Below are 22,539 nucleotides of genomic sequence, written 5' to 3'. Positions count from 1 at the left end.
TTAGTTGAAGCACATTTGTTGTCACTGAATTAACAGACACATGCTTTGAGTTTATCATTAGCTGGTTGTGATGGGCACTTCAGCACATGCGTTCATAAATCTGAGACACAGATTTAGACGGCAAACCGTGAGAATAGAAGGCGCTGGCACTGATAAAGATGCTTCGGATGGAAGGTGAAATGAAACACAGAAATCGAGTTCATGTAGGAGTGGAAGGGCATGTACATTGAAATGGGCATTTTCTAGCGCTCCTTTTGAAGCGGGCAATTACTCGCACTTACCCCGTGAATAAGAGCGCCTCGGATCGAAAACCTCTACCTGTCAAGTCTCAAGTGCACCACCTCCCTGCACTGACCTCGCAGCTAGCCACTGTAACCGGGGCATCGTGCAGTCAAAGTGACACCTATTTTGACAGTCCCCGACCGGCCCATTGCACCGTCTGTGGCTGAGCTGGCTGCACGTGGCTGCACCAGAGTGACACCCAGGGGTCAAGCAGGAGGAAAGAGGTGACAGCAAGTGACAACCCGGGTGGAGGTGGCGGGGTTGGGAATAGATAAGGGGGCGAGAGGGAGTTTGGAACCTGGAAACGCCTCAGTGAATCTTAACACCTCGTGATGGGTTTCAGCTGCTACTCCTGGGGCCATTTCATGTATATGACATATGCACTTGCTGGCACCTCTGACTGGCGGTGTGACTTCCCAGTGACAGAACTGTTGTTGCCTGTCAGACGCCCCCTCAGGACCCACAAATGCACCTGGCACTGAGCACTGCGTTCTCACCCTCCACTTCCAAGGAATCCAACAGGGAACCAAACTGTTGCCGGAGGAACTATGCAAAATTGAATTTCACACGTTTTCACTTATGAGAAGAAAGAAGTGAGCGATGACTCTTTTAAAGAAGGTCATGGAGAGTACAATAGAAACAACCATGAACACAAACTGAACATGATGTGGTATATACTTTGTATGTACCACATACTGTATATGGTAATGGAAGTGTTATCCCTGTTTATTATTTAGTAATGTTTAGAAAAGTTTGGGGTTGTTGTATGAAATCTGTAGGTTTTATTTAGAATGCAAGAATTACCCTCATCGCTAAGGTGCTTAACTTTCCTTTCGGAAGCCCTGTAGAATCCTCTCATAAAGGCCCAACACATCAGTTGTATTAAAGAAATATTGTGTATTTTATGTGTTCTACATCACACGGACAGTAGGCCATGTGACAAAAAGGCGGGCCACGAATGGCCCCCTGGCCACACTTTGGACACTCTCTTTCGGCGTCAGAGAGACAACTAAATTGTTAGTTCAATATCCTGAATTGTCCTGATTTTTGGGGGGAGGAAAAAGAGTTACTTTTGAACTAGAGTTGAACTAGAAAGATTCTTCCACGATGATAAAATGCTTGTTCAAACCTCCCATAAAGCAGCAAGTGAAACAGACGTCTGAAATATTTCATTAAACTGAAGCCACTGATCAGAACTTTGCATCTTAATGAATCAACTTCCATCATGCAGCTCCAGTGATCGAGTGAAAGCGGAATGCTTTTTATTTCAAACTAGTTAGTCGCTCAGCAGGCAGGAATCCTTGTCGTCAGATGAGTGGAATGGATCCCGTTTGAACCTCAAGCCAAATGGCCGGGTTCAAATGAAAAACCTCGGGGTAAATGATACATCTATCTGCTGTATTCGTGCAAAATGGAAGTGTACAACGTGCAATGTTTTGTGAAACAGCTTGTTTGACTTAACCAACACTGAATTCAATAATTCAAACATCCTTTTCAGTGACAGTTTAGGTCGACATACAACCACAACATTCATTTCAATGTGGTTTCAGAGCAAAAAGGAGCAGAGAGAAGAATTCATCTCATCATTTACAGACTGTTCTGCCCTTCTTCCTTTCCGAATGCAAAAGTGGGCAAGCTCTGCCTCTTCTGGAGTTTGGATGAGTTCCACCATCTTGGAATTGAAGCTTGTTTCTTCTTGTCTATATAGACCTGTAATCGTGGTCAAATATGATCCTATCCATCCCGACATGCTGCCCTGAGAACCTTGAATTCCCTTACTTCCTGCTAGAATTTCACAAAGGTGGGTTGAGGCCGGCACCCGAGGAGGCCTCAAGACCATCCACTGTGCAGAGTTGAAAACAAATATCCCACCTAACTAAACTTCTGTATGAAGAGCCAGACATTATCAGCGTCCATAACTGCTGGAGCTGAATATACGATCATATTCTTGGCTCTTACTTTGGCTTCCAAGGGTGCGGTTCTCTACTCCGCCTCGGCCGCAGAGTTCCCAAATTTTTTTCAGTTTGGTTCCCAATAGAGGTGTTTGGGGAGACCATGCTATGAACAAGTTAGTTCAGTCTTTTATTCTCTTGTTCTCTCTTTACTTCATGGTTTGTGTCTTGTCTTAAATGTTACTGTGCAGTCGACAATTAAAATATAAGAATTGAGGGAAGAATAAAGGCAATATAATCTAAACGTATCTTTCAGTGGTGAGACCTCCACTGAGATTTACTTTTTATTTCGACGATTTCCTCTCAATGGCTTTGACCTTGTTTGCAAAGTATAGCCATCTTTACCACCGTATTCTCTGTTACTTTTTACACTTCGACCGTCATTTCACATTAAATCAACTCATTTGGGCTTGGACGAATTTCTCCAAAATCCAGGTCTGCGTGCGCGCTATGATCTGCTGTTTCGTGTCAAAGTTTCCAAGAGTCTCTCCTAAGTCCCCTTTTCTAAAACAACTAGGTCGGTTTTTCGCTTTTATCAATACACCTGATTTATGACCGTCTGGTTGGGCGCCTTTGATGCCTTTAAAGCAGCTATTTAAACCTGCAGTCAACGATGTAACCAGCCAACTACAGTCTGACTAGAGTGTCTCAGAGGAAGCAGCAGCAAAAATGGAAATGTGGCAACGAACAGGTGGGTGGGTGGGAGATGAAGGTGACCACTGGTCCGTGACAACACAGGTGAGGAGATGTGGACAGAGTTTGGATGAAAGCTGAGTGGGAACTAACCTATGCACACATTTTCATCGTCCAGTTCTGCAGAGGCATTGCGGTAGTAGCCCAGCTTGCATTGCTGGCAGTGCTGCCCCCTAGTGTTGTGCTTACAGCTCACGCAAATGACGGTGTTTAGCAGCTCGATGTAGCTGCATCGTTTGGAGTGGCCGAAGCATTCGCAGTCTTGCAGAGAGAGAGAGAGAATGTGCAAAGGAAAGAGGAGAGAGAGAGACGCCAGAGAGAGGGAGAGAGAGAGAGGGAGTGTTGGTTGGTGTGGCAAATGCTACGGCGGTGAGAAGAGCCAAAGTCGGCGTCACAGCATGCAAGGTAAACAATGAAGAGTCGATAAAACTGCGGCGCTGATGAGAGGAAGGGAGGCACATGATTAGTCAGGAATGACCACAGCCAGAGTTAGACTGAACCAACACAGCAAAAAGCATCAGAAGACGCGGCACCATCACAGCACTTCAAGCAGACCACGACAGGAGGCGAGAGCGTCTCGGCAATGATGGCACACAGATGCTGTCACACAGGGAACACCACGCAGCCCAATGCAGGTCGCAACATGATTGACTGGGGACTTTCACCAAGAGTATGAGGTGGCTGGGTTTTCGATACTGTCGAGCAGGAAAATGTCATGGGTGCTGTTGCTCAACTGAGGTACGAGGAAACTTGTGATTCGTAATGACAACAGGACTATTTGAGTAAGCAAAACCAACCATCTTTGACTCCATAGTGCCCACTAGTTTGGTCTCGAGATTCACAAATGCAGAATAAACCACTTGCACTGACTCCAGAGGCAAAACAGAAAATTATTGAAGAAAAAGGCAGTGGCTAGTGCTGGCTGAGAACTTGCTTGAGGTGACAGTATCGTAACTGTGGCTGTGTACTTGGGCTCTGAAATGGACCAGCGACATTTCGCCCAAGAAAGCTGGGAACTGATTTGGTAGCTTGAAGGTTTGGCTGGTGAAGAAGTGGAGGACGGTGAATAAATGAATGGCTGATCACAGTAACCTATGCAGAGACAATGTCCGATAAATGACAGCAAATCCTGGCTTCTCATCCCACCAATCAGTTCAAATATTCAAATGTAAAAAGTCAGTTCATTTGACCGGATAAATGTTGCTAATAACATTTGGCGATGCCAAAAACCAACAGCCAAGTTTTCCACACTGAGTGAGTAAAGAGAAAAATCTTAAATTGCTTTTGGAAAACAGTCCAAACTTTTCATGCTGAGTATTATTTCAATGGAAATGTGAGAGGAAATAATTGGTGGTAATTAACATATGCAGTGGTGTTGGCTGAAAACTCAGTAACAACAAACAGGACTGAATGTCGAAGTTCAGGAGAAGAAAAAAAGCATCATCACAATCCCTTTTATACATTTACTCAGGCAAAAAAAACAACATTTTTTATGAAGCTATTTGAGCTAGTAAGGAGAAACAATTCCCTGTGCTGTGAAAGATCCCAGGAATAGCACTATTCACCTGCAACAAAACTCATCCAAACAGTAGCAAGTGAGTTGAAGGCTGTGGACATCTGTGCAGAGTGATGTCATGCAAAGTAAGGTAGACAGGGCAGAAAACCTCATCCCTCAGTCTATGATGCTCGCTGGCAGCTCTGCCCTGTGGAGTGCAGGACGAAAGGGTCGTGGCTGCAGCTCAGCTCTCTCCGAGTCAGAATCAGTCCTCCACGCTGACTTACCACTGACAGCACGTGTCACAGCAGAAACAGATGTGACCCTTAAGCCTCACCGACAACCACTTGGACAGGAAAAACCCAGATTGAGGGGGTGCGGGTGAGGCTTTTGTCCAAGATATTGTGGCTATTAAGGCTCTGAATCGAGGTCAGGTGTGTCTGTCCTCTCACTAACAGGCCGTCTAGATTCAGAATTGAAGAAGAAGTCTGCCAGACTTTTTCAACCTGGATGAAAACAGTATTTAAACGTGAATCTAAACTGCACAGATCTCAGGTTTCCTGAGTAGACAAATAATCGCTGCACTCTGAAATGGGCTAAAGTGATGAATTACTTAGGATAGTTAAAAAAAAACAAACAAAAAACTTCAGCATCTGTGTTTGCTAATGTGAAACTCAGCAGCCGAGCTGAAGAAGAGTTTGTTTTGCCTTGTGTTCTTCGATGTAGTGAGCATTCCATTTTTTTTCATTCACTGTGACTCCAAAAACCGAGGCCCCCTTTACACGTGCAATAGGGGGCCTCTGTGACGCTCCGCCTCACCTCGATGGATTCGCATTTCAGTCTGAACATATTTTAAGCCCCTGACAGATGTTTTTTAAACCGGTAACATTAGGAGGATTGAATAGTTTTTAAGGGTTGATGGATGGATTCCAGTTCCTACCTCGCTTGCTGTTTGCAACGTTGACAGTAGGGGCAGTGGTCATTGCAACTTGAGGAGCTACTAGACAAATTAAAAGAAAGAAGCAAAAATAAAAGAACATAATACAGCAAAAACAGCACAAGACATGTTGAGGAAGCAACGGAAATATGCCAAAGGAAAATGCAAGTGAAGAGAAAGGAAAAGAAAACATAAGTGAGGATGATGGATGATGGCACTGGGAAATACGAAGTGACATTGCCAAGCGAATTTGGCCGCATGTAGAGGCGGGTTATTACAAATGCCTTCAGCGCTGAACAATTCAAATATTATGCTCCTTTGCTTTATGCCTCATTTAATTAACGAGTGCTTTGTATAATGTAAACGCCTGTGTGCGTGTGTTTTCTCAGACAGAAACCATCCCGTGACAAACTACCCTACACCTCAGAGGAGGCCAGCCAAGAAATCTTTCTCCCCATGAACGTGTTCACAGGGCTGTGTGGAAGGAAGCTGGCAACGGATGGGCACATCACTCCCTCAGTTCACTTATGCTCACCAAGCCAAGCGAAGGCTGGAGCCGCTGCGATTCTCAAGTCCGGGACATATACCTCTCGGCCGCTCGGCCGCTGTTGAACGACGCTCTCGGACTAGCGCACATCACATTGCTGCGATTGATTAAACAAGCAGTGAGCTCAATAGGAATTCGAACAAAGCAACAGAGGAATTCCAAGATGGAGCAGTGCTTTAAATTTGAGAGCCATCCAATGTTGACGCTTGACCACAAGTCAACACAAGTGTGATCACACTGCAGCTTCTACCGTTGACTTAGCGAAGAAAGGGAGGAGACAAGAACCCTTTCAAATGTACAGTAATGCTGTTGGAATATTGTTGGATCAGCACAACCTTAAACGCTAAAGGAGTTGACTACTTGGTAGAGTGTAGGGGTCATAAATAAAGTGCTCCCTGAACACTGGATTCCACTGAAAGTGTCGCGTCAAAAAAAAGAAATAAAGCACCGCGGCGAAGTCAAGCTTCTCGCCTGCCAGGAGCATTTCAGAGCAGTGCATCAACGCAGAGCAATTTTCCAGACACAAAAATTGGCCGATCTTTGCGCATTTAAAGGGATCAGAGACCTGCAAATGGTTATTCGGCGAGTCAGACCGGTCCCTTGTCTTCACTCTGCATTTGATCACTTGTCGTCTATGGTTTCAACATCAAGTCAGAGCAGGCCTTTCCTTAGGATTTTTCTAAGTGCAGGAGGTTGCAGACGCTGATGCAACAGTTCGAATATATATAAAAATATATGCAATTCAAACAACATTACATATTAAAAGAAGCGTCACACTGCTTCCAGAAAACGCCACACACCTTTAGGGCAATGACAGCCTTTTGAGGCATCATGAACCTGCGTCTTTGGTCTCAGAGGCCACCTTCTGCTCTAAACTCTATGGATATGAGGCTTTGGAGGTCAGGAGTTCTTATGAACACCTGCATCACTTCCGTCACTGCAACACTTTGGGTGGAGCTGAAGGGATATTAGCTTGGTTTACCACTGCAGCTAGTCAGCTTTTCTTCAGCAGCAAAGGTCACGTTCTCCCTCAAATGCACTGAAGTCAACAAAAGCAGCAGGAAAGTGGAATAGTTGGTATTTAACTGTGCCGTAATTCTTCAGTGATGACCCGGAATTAGTGTTACAGTAGTGAAGTAAATAAGATCAAACCTTCATGTACTCGCTCGACTCACATTATTTTGTTATTTTGAAAGTCAATTTCAAACTTGGAGGTTTAAGGAAAGCACCTGCGAACATTAGACTTTTGAGGGACTCTCAGCTACCAGTAAAAAAAATAAGGGCTGCACAGAACTTTTCTAAAACGTTTTAGCTTTGGCGTTAATATTGCAGAAGAAAAAAAAAAAAACATTTTACAAACTCCTCATGAATTTATGATTAAAGTGCAGTGGTGTGGATGCAGTGTTCCTGTACCGAGACGCTGATATTTGTAAATCTGTGAAAGAAAAACAGTGGTTTCATCATCTGTTTTGCCTACCTTCTTTTCGATTAGCGACACCTAGAGATGAGACATTCGGCCGAACTGCGTGCAATTGAGAGAAACCAGGAGTTATTCACGTGCGGATGTGCGATGCACTTCACGGCTAATCTAGAGGGAGACGGGGGAGGGGGCTATGTGGTGGACACACACAACTGGAGACATGAACATGTCCGGCATGACTCAAATCATCGTAGGAGGAGACAGCAAATACGATGAGGCACAGCTGACATGAACAACAGAGGGGGAATGCATCCAAGGACCCACTGAGGACACTGAAAAGAGGTTGCACGTCATTCCGTCACGTCTGCGAACCTTCCTTGGGCGTTCATGGAAATGGGAACGATGAAGAAGTTGAGCAAAAAAAAAGGAGAAGAGCCCTTGAATCTATCATTTAAGACGTGGTCTCCGCAAGCAAATTCAAGCAATGGATAGCAAAGTAAAGACATTGGGGGGCATTTTGTTTAATTCATCACATTGACTTTGTGATCAATATCTAATTACTGTGTATTTCTGGCGGAGGAATAACAATGAATAAATAATGGCAGGAGTCGGGACTTGGAATGACGGAGTGCTGTGGGAAGCATCACCTCATAATTGCATACAAGTTGGTATTTCCGTGTCAGGGAAACACTCTGCGGTTGGAAATGGAGCAGAGGCGAGGTTTCCTCGACACGTCCCTTCATCTTCTCACTTGATCCTTCTGCCCTTTCACCATAGACGCCATAAATCATCTCATCTCACATAATTAGCATCCTGAGGAGTCTCGGCAGGAGGCTTAGCCGCCTTAGCGGCAAATTAGCCTGCTGCGCATTAGGAAAAAAAATACGTCGCTCCATGTTTTGTTTTTTTTTAAAACATTTGTTGTGTAGTTCAGACATGCAGCATCGACCCCTGTAGAGTCTTTGACAGTTGGAAAAAATGACGTCCTGCTAAGGACAGGCACATGACACTCATCCGACAGCATTGGGTCTAGTTTACAAAGCAGATTCTTAATATAAGTGAACTGAATTGTCAGATTTGAGGAGTGCACAGGCCTAGCACACATATATATATAGAATTGTTTCTGAAATTCTTCAGCCATTGACCTGAATTCATGCCCATGTGCGACTGACCGGGCTCGCAACCTATCACCTATACGAACCTAAAAGAATTTCAAATAATGCTTTATGCTTAAAGTTCACAAGTGAGGATGCCTCACCTCACTATTCACTCGTCTTTCAAGGCAGGACACGATCATAGGGATATAGAAAATGATCCAATTCTGCATGAGAAGATGGATATGCTCCGGCATGATCAGAATAAAGTCCTCACTAGAAAGACTTCTCTAGGGAGATTTGTCTATCCATTTCTCGCATTAATTCTTGATATTTATAAGACAATATTTATTAAACAATGAACCATGAACACTGGTGGGTCACCAATTCAACATGGGGGTGACCTATTTTTAGTGACTTTGAATTCCAAAAGACCTGAATTTCGAGTCTATTGCATGTGTCTAAAGCTCTCAGCGGCCCCATAAGATCACTCACTGAATTTGGCCCCTGGGCCTTGTGTTTGACACATGTGTGTTAGACTCCCGTATCCGCCTCTACCTGGATACTGGTGAAGGGTGAGGTTCAAGACAAATACTTGGCTGCTGTGTATTCCCAGTTTACAAATATGAATCAGAAGAGGATGCGTCTAAAAATCCACCAAATGTAATTCTGTTTATTCTGGCGGTTTTTCAGAGAAAAACAAAAAATATAATTTCTCTCTTTTCCCATAAAGCGTAAAAAATAGAGAAAAAACATGAGAGTGTGAACTAAAATGACAAAGTGTTCACAGACTGTAAAAAGCATGATTCACTCTAAAGCTTTCCATGTGTATAACATTTGTTAACTTGTGGTACGGTAAGCCATCGAGCCTCAGGGTTTTGACTTTGTTTCTAGACAGAAACCAAATGTAAAATCCAATCTAAATTATGAAATCAATAAAACATGCTATTTGAGTGAAGACTTTAAACACTTCACAGTGAAAGGACAACCTGGCTGTCTCAGCAGCGCATTGAAAAACAATCTAGATTAAAGCATTTCTTCACTATTCCGGTAAGTCAAGCTAATTGGAGATTTTAATCACTGAAAAGCGATCTTGCGCAGCCAGGATTGTTTTTTAAAATATTAATTTCACTTCAATGGCTCGCATTACGCAATTCTGCTCGCTTTAATAAACTCCAAATTGATCTGACAAAAGTCAATAAGAAATTCGATTGCCTTCAAACACCAGCAGTCTGAAGCGCGGCGTCTTTCTCCCACACAACAGCCTGACTCGGACGACTTAACCTCAGGGGCATTTGCTTTTTGTTGATCCTGCTGTCAATTCATTACCCAAATATGAACTTGTGTTTGCACGTTAAAAAGCCTCATCCTCTTGTGAGCGTGAAATAATTCAAACTGAATGCGACGGGATTGTCAGAAAGTCTGAGTTATGATTCGAGAGCTCACAAAAGTTCCACCCCTGTGGGTCAGTCTAAACGGAAGGAGGAGACCTTTGTGCCGCCCACCCACCCCAGAACACAAGCACACACTCACTGCATGCATGCACACACTTCCTGTCCAGCGACAGCCTTTGGACATGGTCTGGCCTGGATCTTGGAATGGACAGAGAGGATGCTGCCATGAATAGCTACTGTGTATTCAGCAAGTGGTGAAGGCATGCGCGCTAATACACACACAGCACACACACACACACACACACACTCCCTCTTGCACACACCTACACAGTCAGTTAAAGGCAGGCCATGCATGGAGTGAGACGGTGGTGAGGGAGACATGCAGTTGGAGGGTCAATTGGTCCATGTCCATTTCTGATTCAGCAAATTAGAATCCTCAGCCAAAGTTCACTCCTTTAATCCTGATTTAAAGCTGCCTGCAACAATCTGTTGTGGCTCTTATGTTTTGGGGAACTTGCCCAAGAGAAGGCTTATGCTGTAAAGTGAGGTGAAGCAAATGAAGCAGCTGGTATCACAGTCAAGACGCTGCAACCAGACGAGACGAAAACCAAAATAACATGACTTAGAATAATCATATATAACTTCAGTCAGAACTGATAAGACAAGACAAACATATGTGTATTATAATTTGAATGTTTATCAGAACATATGAATTGAAATGCTTAACTAAAATTATGCTTTTGCTTGTCACAATAAAAAATATTTTAATGTGTTTATAAAGAAATACTATGAATAATGATAAACTAACCTACAGTGTTTTTGACTCAACCTTCATTTTATGCTACACCATTACTGCTGCCTAGTCAGCGATGGGTTAAACATTATATTAAAAATGTCCCTGCGATCAAAAGAAGACATTCATCGACTTTTTTTTTAACACAGTTATAGTCTTTTTGTAACTGTCAAATTATTTTTAAAAATATTTATATATACTTATTTTTTTAATACATATTATATATACATATATACAGTTTTTATTACCCTGCATGGTATGTTTGTACTACAAATATCTTCATTTATTTGGCCTCAATCTACAAGTGTTGGTAATAAAATAAAAGTCCGCGTTTGTCAAAGTCACACGGCAGATAAATGTCAGGCTATTTTTTGCCGTGTTGTGGTCTGTTTTTTCATCCGCGGTATGTATATTTGTTCATCAATTCATCGCCTCCAGCACCGCGGACACTCAATATCAGCAATGAAAGAAAGAAAGGGTCCGGCTGTGAATACACTCCGACCGGCCCAATACTGTCCGATGGCTCCGGCGTCTCGGAGCCTTCCAGGCAGCCGTAACGTGAGACACGGCACCTCTCCTCCTCCTCCTGAGGGCTTACTGGTTGACGAAGATAATAGCAGCTCTGGCCCGTGTGGCTCATATTAAAATGACCTCCAGTGACATTACACTGCCAGAAAGGTCATCCGACTTTAATAATGTCTGGATGTTTTTATATATTTATAATGTAAAGGGAGAATACAGAAAAGGAAATTTGGCACGTAAGGAGTTGATTCTTAAAATAGTCAATAAATAATTTCTTAAAAAACACTCTTCTTCATTGATGATGATTTGGAAAAAAATTTGAACGAGAAATGAACATGTTGCACCTGGTGGATATTCAAGAAAGATGTGGTGAGGGAGGCAAAGCAGGCAGAACAAGCGTCAGGCACACATATTGATCTGTTGTGACTGTTTACTTACTAACTGGACCAATGTTATTTGGAATGCCTGAAAGAGAAGGACAGACAAAAAACAGCATTGTGAGATTCACTTTGAGATAGATAGATAGATAGATAGATAGATAGATAGATAGATAGATAGATAGATAAACACTGCATTACAGAAGTCCAGTTGAGCTTATGATCATGAATCCCACCAACAATGTTGCAGACTCAACATGTCCCAGATGAAAAAGTTCAACTCCAAAGGAGGACGTGTTTCATCCTGCAACTTTCCCTTTCCCCCCCTTCAGCAAGCAACACTGGTGCCAGGCAGCAACTGAGCAGATAATGCAGTCAGGCTCATCCCCATGGCGACCAGCTCTCCCTCTAAGTAGGATGCTGGCCCGCTTTGAGTCCGAGGACATTGAGATATTTACAAGAACCTGCCAGCAACTGAACCAGCCACTGGCATCTCGAGTTGGTCACATTTTTTATAGATGCATTATTTGTCATTTACTGCTCATCTGCTCAAAAAGACAATACAGGAACAACAGCAAGCACACAGACCAAGACAGAAGGAAAATCCCACGGTGACAGGGATTATATTCAAGTTAAGAAATTCCTGATCGGTCAAGAAACTCCAGCCTTTCATGTCGCATTACGTGGGGTCTTCGAGAGGATACAGGAGAACTCAAATTTGCATGTGTTTGACTAGTTGGTGCATGCGGGGACTTTGATCAAACGCCAGTCATTTATTTGCTCTCTGATCTTTGCCTGTCAGGCTCTTTTAGGAGCCGAAGCTGTGACCTGTCTGGGAGCCGGAGCTGCAGGAGGCTATGACGACACACGGGGCGGGGCGTGATGGACGTCAAAGCTCAAGGGTAGAGGAGGATGTGAACCTGGAGACGAAGAGTACAAGGGCAGAGACGACGGGAATAACAATCGCCTCCATCATCAGCCGATTGATTCAGCAGAACACCGAGGCAATCGAAATGAATAGTATTGGCATTTCTATTCATTCATGCATTCCCACCCGAGACAAACCAAAACCATCATCATCTTTACAGCACCGTATCCTCAGATTCCTTTAAACAAGGTCATGCACAAAGTCTTTTTAACTGAAATCAAAGTTGGTAAGAGGAAACCAAGTAACGTTCAGGATTCTATCTTGCTTGGGTTCCGTCATTCATTCCACAAACTTGATATAGACGAACGGTTTGCCATGATACAAGATTTTAAAATCCCTAATGCAGAGCAAACAATGTGATGTCTTTCTAGCTGATGCACCAGAGGATCCAGTGAAAACTGGTCCACGGTCTCCTGCAGCGCTTATGGCCACCAACCGCTATCGCCTTGACTGTGTAGCACCAGGAAAAAAAAAACTCCATAACACAGACACAACCAGTGTCACAACTGTCCACAGACACCTCACACGGGTCTGCAGTCCTGACTCTACCACGAACACCAGCAAGCTATGCATCGCCACAGATCTTGTCCTGGGGAGGGAGGAGGCTCATGAAGAACAAGAAGGGCTCACCACATCTTATCTGCTGCGAAACTATAACAGTGCACATCAAGTTATAGTAAAGATGCCTCACATCATCTCTAACTAACTGCCAAATCTTACAATTTTATTCAGCGTAAATAAGGCTGCTGCAGGTGTCTGTATCTATGGCTGAAAACAACAGAACACTTGATGTGCATAACTTCACAGGCGGTTATAATTTGAGCTGAAAAATATTCACCGCCACGTCTCACCTCCACTAGCGCTGACTCCCCAAAACTAGAAAACGGTTACAAGAGATGAGACGTGTCACATTGCAGGAGGCGCTGTCGATCGCCAAGTCAGCCCACGCGTCATGTCATTATTGACTGCTGTCTGTTGACAGTTTACGGAGAGACCCGTCCTCCTGGTCAGCCACGGAAACAAGGCTGGCTCCTGTCAGTTGGTCCAGTTCAAAGCCAAACAACCTTTCCTTCCAGGTCGCGAGCTCAACTACTGATTGTCTGTCAGTGCAATTATTGGCCCCTTTATGAACAACCTGTGGGGGGTTCAGCAGATGTCTGGAATCCCTTGTCCGGGTCATTCGATTCATTTTCCATCTCCATCATTTCCAATCCCCTTCACCTGTCTGGTCAAGCCATTATGCCTGCAATCTAATTTGCTCCTTATCACACAGGAAGAGCATTAGCAGCTGCGTATGTTGACGGTTGTGCTCCATTGATTTCTATGAGAGCGCCGGGATCACGGTCGCCGTTCACCGGGCCAGTGAACATGATCTCCAAGCCATGTGTGAGTCACTGAAAATGATCTGTGTGGATATGAGGGGTCTGACCGCACACAAGCAAACACACACACACACACACACACAAGACAATGCTGCGGAGAACCTGAGTCACGTGGCGCATCAACTGCGATACGATAAATCTCACGGTTACAAGCCTCAGTGTGTGATGCTCATCCCTTACTGGCCCGTATCAATTTGCCTCACATCCATCCGCACGTCTGCCACCGTGACCTTGTTAATGGCTTAGATGGGGCCTGCAATAAACAACCCATTCTTTTCTGGCTCCATTGAGGTCTTGACAAACACAGACGCTCACAGAACAATTCAATCCAACATGATTTATCACAACACCTCGGATGTGTAGAGGAAGTGAACAGGACTGTGTGGGATCTAATTTTGCCTTTTTGATGTGTCATCTAAAAACTTGAAATACTTAAGATAATTCTCATGTCATTTACTTTAATTTTAATTTTTTTCAGCCTCCTGTAGTATCACTGCCACCATCCATTATTATAATTTTCACTTCTGCCGCGGGGTGATCACGTGATCATCTGTGTGTTTATCTGTCTGATACCTCAACAATACATTTAAGAGACAGATGATTACATATTGGTGGTGTTCTGAATTACTTAACATGATCTGTTGGTTTTTATTTAGTGAAGACGCTTGGTGTTTCGGCTCATGGTTTTGTTCCCTGTTGAAGGAGGCTGGTGTGAGTGCCAGGAGGCATCTACAGTCGCTTCCACTGTGGCAATGAAAAGGACCGAGGAAACCTGAAAGCATCGCCGGAAGATCTTGCCGCATGATTCCTACTTGTTCGTTGTTGTAAGTTGTTGTTATATTTTTTCCATCATCACCTGCAGCATCATCATTGGATCTACATTTCTGTTCCCCTTTCGTACTTGTTTCTGGACTTCTCTCAATCGACCCCGCTCTATGACTTTTGGTGATCGAGTGCTTGACACCTTCTCTGAATCTTATGAGCCTCTGCTTCTTCCGCCTTTACATCCACCGCATCACATCACAAACACCATCTGGAATCACTTGTTCCACCTATTGTTATTCGAATTTTCAAAATAGCAAAAATGAACATGCGTGGAAAACAAGACCCAAATTTCGCAAAACAAGCTTTCACTCTTAGATGAGGTGGATTTTCTCCTTCAACTCTTGACTTATTGTCAATATTAAGACAAAATCTTCTGCGGTCAGTATAGGCAGCGAACGATTGTGGAGACAGACGTGCTTCAGACACGTGAGCAAACGTAAGTTTGATATTCCGGGTGTTTATTTTCATAAATTGCAATGAAACAGGACAAAATGGAATTTTAATTCTCCCTGCGGTGTTGATGGAGCAGAAAACTGGTGACCAGAGAGCTGGTAAAAACAGACGGACACTCTCTTGTGTCTCTCACGTGTCTGAAAGCTGAACCACATCACCAGCAAACAGCGGATCTGTCTGGACTGCAGTCACAGCGCCGTTTTTAACGGATCTCTTTTTTGAAACCGGCATGGAAAATGACCAGTTAGGAAAATGTGGCGCTTAATGCTAACGGATGAGAAACATCAGCCGAGTGTTTGCTTTGTGGCAGAGAGAGATGCTCTGTGATGACATCATCTGATGGCGCACTCTCCACTCAATGAGCGCGTTTTCTTTTTACGCATTTTCTCTAAATTCCCTTAGTCGAAACATTCGGATGGAAACCCCGTGTGTGAACTGCAGCGTGTGTGTGTTGTGCGAGAGTGTTCTGGATCGCAACTGCCACAAGCCCCTTATGACTATATTAAATTTTACTTGCTAGACATTGTGTGTGTGGAACCTGCAAGAGGTTGTGTGCGATAACAATGAAACACACTCAGCTCAGTTGTGAGTATTGCCACTTAGCGGGGGCAGGGATTAACGGCACTAAGTGTAAATTGTGTTGGTTAGTACCAGTGGTTTCACCTCTCTGGAAGTAAGATGGTCATGAAAATAGAACCAATAAAGTCATACATGGAAGGATGCTGAGTATTGTGTGATACTCTTGGCTCTAAACTTTGTCACCACATAGTTTCAGTGCTAACAAGGTTTCTTATATCCCGACTAATCCGCCTGAAAACTAGTGAATAACATTTTCTATCTGCCATCATTTCAGTAAGCCTCCAGCTTCATCTTGAAGTCTTCAAACTCACTGTTGTCAAGGCCTGGCGACTACTAAACAGCATGTCTGCCGAAACATAAACACGTTTTTCCACTGAATTCCTCAAGAGCAAACTCGAGTGCTGCCTTGCTTAAGTGCCTGAGTCACTCGCTTGTTCAACGTAATATGTAGATTCAAATTGAAGGTGGCAACTCTTTTAGCTCTCGGAGGCCAAGTTGGGAGCGCTGAAGATTTCAATGCTAGAATGAGATCGGTGCTGCTTGCGGACGCATTAGACAAGACGGGTGGGAGGGGAGGGAAAAAAAAAAAGGTTGGGATGCAAGAAACAAATATTTGAAAGAAAGATTACCGTCACAGCTGCATAGCACGGAGATGTGGAAAAGAGTAAACAAGCTCGGTCTCTAGGGGAGATTGCGGGTGTTGTGGAAAGAGAGAGAAAGCAGGCATGAAACAAAAACACAGAACAGGCAGGGGCAAAGAAGAAAAAGAAGGCAGTTGTTGTGGAGAGGAAGAGCAGATGGAGTGACAGAATGAGAAGACGCGGCACAACAGGCGATAAGATTTGCAAAGCAAACATACCTGTAGTGGTAAAAAATAATTCACATAGCAGAAGGATCTGAACTGGCGAATGATTGGAGGGAGGCAAATTGCAATTTCGGATGTGAATATTCAACTGTAAAGCGTTGAAAAACTCAGTACCTCAGACCTGATAAACTACTTTGGTACATCCTGCAGTCGCTGCTGCAGTGTGGTGGACTGACCTAGAAATGCCGAGTTTAAAAATGTTTTAGCCAGGAATGTATAGTGACATAGTGTAGTCAGCGACTGGGTCAAGTGGAAAATTCTCCAAAGTATGGACAGTTGGTTATTTAGACTATATAAAAATGTGAAATATGCAGTGTTAGATAGTGGAGAGCAGTACTTGATCCATGTTTAGCTTGTTTATACAGAAGAGTCCTTTAACTATCTTTCGGGTTGAACTCTATCCCAGCTACACAGGGTAATAGGCAGGGTACACTGCGGATGTGGATGGGCCGCCAGTGCATTGCACGGCACATATAGACAAAGACCTTTCGGGAAGCACTGCGGTCATCTCCTAACAACGCTTCCTTACGTTGTCAAACAGACTTTTAGTGAAACAAACTAGACAAAAGAAATGCTGCACACTGGCCCAAGAGCTCATAATTGTCTTCGGCTCTCACCAAAAGGCTGGACTCAGGCATCGCCTAGCCATAGTTTGTCAGAATTTTGATCAATAAAATGTGACTCTAACAATTCACAAGATGGGAGGCAAGATTAGATCGGCAAAAGAACATGGCGACCACATGGAAGGCTTGAGTCGGGGAACATATTTCTATTTGGAATTGAGTTCAGCCAAGTTGCTATGGAAAACACTAGAAGAAAAATGTGGTGTCCCAAAGACGTCCTGCCTAAAAGAAGGGCATCTTACTTCTAATGCATGGCTTCCGCAGGAAACCCTACTAGCTAAACGCCAGTTGTTAAATAAATAAAAACAGAATTAACCTAATATTTATTACGGAAGGTTTCTAGAATGTTTTATGATTTAAACATGAAGTGGAAGGCAAATGTGTCGCCAATTGGAAATCTCTGGGATTAGTACAGAGTCCGAACCGCTAGTCCATCAGAGAGGGCAGCACTTAACTCGCGATGTTAAAACAAAGCTGAAGGAACAGTAACACTATTGCCACTAGGGTCACATGGCCTTTATGTGACTGATTCAACTGAACACTGACTTCATAACAGTTGAAAAAGATTCCCTGTGTATTGCTAACTCTGAACGGAACTGGCCACGTAAATACATACAGATACATGGAGATAAAAACAAAATCCCCTTGGCAGAAGTGATAATAGCTCACAGGCTGTAAAATCCACCAAAAAACCAGGATCAGCAGACACTGGCACGGTATAACCTGCGCACCTATACACCGGCTCATCTCTCTCCAACACTGTGATTTATCTGTTGATATAATGTCTCCTTCACACGCGTAAACATGTAAAAGAAACCCCCGATGAAAGCGTCCTATTGGAACGACTCTTCAAAAGTCTTACAGTTCTGATAAAATACACAACCTCCATTGCTCACGGGGCTCAGCACTTTCCAATCAAAGCGACGGTGATGCAATAGTTGTTTGTGCGCACTGACAAAGAAATGAGATTCATTGTGCGGTGGTTTTATCGGCTCCTGTGGGATTAAGTCTTCCTGCTACTTTCTCTGCAAACCAGAGGAGATTAATCAGTGCGTATCAGTGTGTCAGCAAAAGTGTGTACGACTGTGTGTCTGGGCTGGTTTTCCAAATCCGTCATGAGCTTCAGTAGAACGCGGTTCCCAGTGGCAACTAGTACTAGGCGTTTGAGGCTCACCCCCGGCCTCATCCCGCCTAACCACAAACTCATCCCACTATTGTGAAGCAGTGTTGTTGTTGCGCGGGTTCTGGATCATTTATATTCATCCGTCCCTGTCAATCAAAGCAGTTCTTCAGTGGGCTCCCTGGGCTTCACACCGGGGACAAATCATTACACTGAAATCCACTTCATGTGCCTGCATCTTCCCGCTTTGATCAGATGGGATCCATAAACTCCGAAGCTTGTGTCCACTAAGCCTGAGCAAGTGTCTCTTAATCCTCCGCTGACAAGGAAATCTACTCCTTTTATCAAGCTGCTCAATGAATAAATGAACCCACTTTGCCACGACTTTCACCAGGCTGAGAGTTAGACTCATTTTTGATGACTCAAATGAACAACGAATGGAGTGAAGTAGACCATGAATGATGCGGCTGAGAAGACCATAACCTTTCTTAGATTTTATCAAAATTTTAGGTGCTTCAATGGGATGTCAAAATCTTCCTTTTATTTATCAGCATCTCTCATTTTTTTTAAGCAAAAATGATGAAATAAAAAGAAGTACAGTAAAATATCGACATAGAATGCTGTCCGTCTCACATGTTAGAAAGGATTCCATCAGATAAAGCAGGACACAAATAGTCATACGGGCTTTAAACTGGAGCGAAGTAACATCCACGCTTTTGCAAATAATTTAAAGTTCCTTACGAGTTCCTGCAGCTAATATAAAGTCGAGCCTCAGTTTAAAAACTTCAAATCGCCCCGTCCTCCTCCCTCATCTGCCTTTACCAAGCTGTAAGATGAACTGCCACGGTTGATTCTCAAACGGATTCCTCTCCCTCCGAGTCGCGGAAAAGAAGCGAGGATGAGTGAAGCTGAGAGTTGGGGGTGTTGGTAAGAGACAGAGACGGAGAGCAGGTAAGTGAGAGCGACAGACCACCCCAGTGGGCTGAGTTAGCTGTGACAGAGAGCGATGCCACCATCTATTTCCTCTCTCTTGGCCACTCTTTCCCCTCGCACTGCCTCTGTCCCCCACGTCCAGTGCGTGTCCCTGCTTGTCTGTGTCTTGGAGGGAAGCAACTTTTAAATCACTTTACTAGCACAGTCACGTAAGGAAAATCATAGGAACTCAGGGTTTAATCCAAGGGCCCATTTTTATTCATCCAGCAATGAGACTCCCTTCTTTAAGTTAGGAGGTCTTGGCTCCACTTCCCAAATGTTGACTGAATGGAAGGAGGACTTGAAGAGGTGTGACCATGGACGATGAACAAGACATAACAGAAGTGATCTGGACTTTACAGGTGTTCTTCGCTCATGCCTTTCCTGGTATTTCTGTGGACTTACAGTTTGTTATTATTTTCTCTGTGTGCAATGTCTCTCACTTAGTTTTTCCATGTGTGTTTTGGTCTCACCACCAGAATACGTTTACACGACGGCTCAGAAAACCAAATTATCACGTTGCTCAAACTAAGTTCGGACTTTGAAAGTGCATATAAACAGCTTAGTTTTGCTACTACACAACCCGGATAATGTGGATAATGTGGCTTGACTAGCCCTGTCTGTAACCGAGTAGCTGCACGAGCTTCAGCAAAAGGTCGGTCGGTCTTAGCCGACTGAAAATGTATTTATTTATTTCAATTAAAGTCAACATTTTCTTTATCTTACTGAGAAAATAAATGTGATGAATTTCCGCTCACTGTCTCAGTCTTTTTTTTTTGTTTTTGTTTTTGTTTTTTTTTACCATCTAGAGTCCCGGCACTGTAGTTTACTCCAAGTAAAAGTAGAAAAACTGACTTGACTTTTCTATTCAGCAGGGAGAGCATGGCATTCCTATGGATTTTTTCACAACGTTATTACAGTATGGATTTTTGCTCCTCCAAGACAAAGTGTAATAATGCGCCTCATACAGAGACAGCTTTTCATCATTTCAGTGGAAGGGAAGGATGCATGTCCCTGTGTGGACGCTCTGAAGCGCGTGCAGACCTGAGAACCCCACTGTGCATCACCGCCACTTTTTTTTAATAATGTGCTGTCAATCTAAGACACAAGCACAGCCATCTCACAAAACCCACGTAAGTCTCATAACGTGAGGGAGAATAAGTCATCAGCAAGTGGCCAGGACTCGTGGAGGACTAATCAGATTGGCAAAAATGACGGAATGCGATGAGTGAAGAGACAATGCAGGGTGATTCTCAGACTTTAATATCAGCAGACCTGGTTGTATATTGCACTGCATTGAAATAACTTGAGAGACAAGAAACAAGACAAGTGGACATGGACTGAAATTTACGAGGATCATGACAGGATCAGTTTTATAGCAGCAGACCTTTCCCTCTTGATCAGTTGATGTTAAAAAACAATCAGAATTGTAATGCAGTTTTTAAAATTAGAGATGGTTTTGCCAGTCAGCTAAAAAAAAAAAAAAAAAAAAAAGTGTCACACTCGTCCAGTGACCATGTTCAGACGGAATGTTTTGGACTGGGAACACGTGTTCAAGGGTCAGCAGCCTTTTTTGAAATACAACACTTTGATAACTTAGTAAGAATTAGGGGTGGGCAATATGATGATATTAGATTGAACTATAGATCTATGCTGACGCAGAACACGTTGTCTGCTGCACAGTCACCATCAGAGCAAACAAGCCCATCAAAAAACACACTGTCACGGAAGAAAGACTGAATGAGTTTAGTGGTCTCACCAGCGACACTAAAGACTAACCTGATGTCTTTTGAAACCTTCACTGACCCCTGTCAAAAACAGTTACAATACAACGATCTGAGCAAATGAACGTCAAAGATTTAACAGAGAACTCCCCAAAACTATGAGAAATTTATGCAAAAGGTGAATTTGGAACCATATGGCAACCTTAACTCAGTGAAAGCCAGATAAAGTTGACTTGTCATGAAAGAAACACAACGCTACTGAGCAAGGGAATGAGAAGCCCATTGATGCTACTGCCTCAGCACCAAGAACACAGAACAGTGTGTAGTGCCGCACGCGGATATAAAAACTAAAATAACTCTAGATGGTAGAATCCCACAATGACATGTGAAACCTTGTATATAATTTTGCATATACTTGCACATCCTCCAAAAAACAAACAATGCAATGTGACCAGAGATTTCTATGGCAGTAAATGAAGCAACCACTTATATGTTCTTCAGTAAATCTGTTGTGTGATGATTCATATTCACAGCACTTGTGGGCTACATACAATGATATGGTGGTCCGGATTTGGCCCCGGGGCCTAGAGTTGGATACACTTCTGCTCTAGCAAAATTGTACACTTATAAGGTGGCTTAAAAAACAGAATGTTTTTACTCACAGATATTTGCTGTGCCCTTCGGGATAGGCAGGTAGGAGCCAGCACTCCACGCTCGACCCTGGTAGTTCCTCTTACAGCGTCCGCAGTCTGGCCCAGTGGTGTTGTGTTCACACTCGCAGCTCAACTTCTCTTTGTCATAGACACAGCTGTTGGCGTGAAGGTTGCACTTGCACCTGTCATACAGAGAAAGGGTGGTACGAGAGGGGCATGCGAGGGAGGGGGAGAAAAGGAGGGTTGTGTTAGTGAGAGAGAGGTTTTGGGATACCAGGTTTCATTTATTGATTTATTTTTTTGGACCACGGTCATCAACGGCAGCATGTCCTTGACAAGAGGCGGAGCTGGAACACATCAAGGATAACAACGCCGCTTCCTGGGACTTCAAGAGGAAGCATTTCAAAGACGACAGGTGATTCCACCAGCGAGTCTGGCATCGTTAGTTTGTTTCTGAGCTCCTCTCTCGGGGAAGGAGCTTACTTTTAATTGTCCCACTGGAGGATGTGTAATTGTGGTAAGGTTACATTTGATGAGCGAGTGAAGATCTGAAAAGAGCAGGGAGACAAAAGGATGGGGGGGGGGACAAAACGTAACCATGTTGGGGAAGCACCAGGAGAGAGAGAGAGAGAGAGAGAGAGGAGAGAGAGAGAGAGAGAGAGAGAGAGAGAGAGAGAGAGAGAGAGAGAGAGAGAGAGAGAACACGGCCGAGTCTGAAAGTCTGCAAATTGATGAACAGCTCAGCTCGAGCCAGAGGGAGCCACGCAGCAGCAAGTTCTCCATGACGAATTAACACGCGATGAGATCTCAGAAGCATATTTTCAGTGTGAAAGTGGAACTCCCTTAAGCTTCACTAAATTCTGCTCACCAGAACATTCATTTTACAATGAAACTCCTCAAATTCTATTT

The 22,539-nt window shown here is 43.7% G+C and overlaps 1 protein-coding gene across 9 annotated transcripts in view; it reads right to left on the bottom strand.

Annotated features, from left to right (window-relative positions):
• Nucleotides 1–22,539, bottom strand: part of ntng1a (netrin g1a) — a 99,408-nt gene that overhangs the window by 9,291 nt on the left and 67,578 nt on the right. For 3 of the 9 annotated variants that reach the window (XM_053858375.1, XM_053858374.1, XM_053858376.1), the window contains exons 4-6: nt 21,640–21,812; nt 11,568–11,594; nt 3,021–3,188 (exon numbers count right to left, since the gene is read on the bottom strand). In XM_053858375.1, the coding sequence (XP_053714350.1) occupies nt 3,021–3,188; nt 11,568–11,594; nt 21,640–21,812 (368 nt within the window). Of the gene's footprint in view, nt 1–3,020; nt 3,189–5,362; nt 5,423–7,383; nt 7,429–11,567; nt 11,595–21,639; nt 21,813–22,539 lie in introns of all 9 variants that reach the window. The other 6 variants (XM_053858377.1, XM_053858382.1, XM_053858379.1 and 3 more) reach the window with 5 other exon arrangements.

Source organism: Synchiropus splendidus, chromosome 3 (genome assembly GCF_027744825.2).
Source record: "Synchiropus splendidus isolate RoL2022-P1 chromosome 3, RoL_Sspl_1.0, whole genome shotgun sequence".
Lineage (NCBI taxonomy): Eukaryota > Metazoa > Chordata > Actinopteri > Syngnathiformes > Callionymidae > Synchiropus > Synchiropus splendidus.
This window is presented reverse-complemented; position numbering and strand designations above follow the sequence as displayed.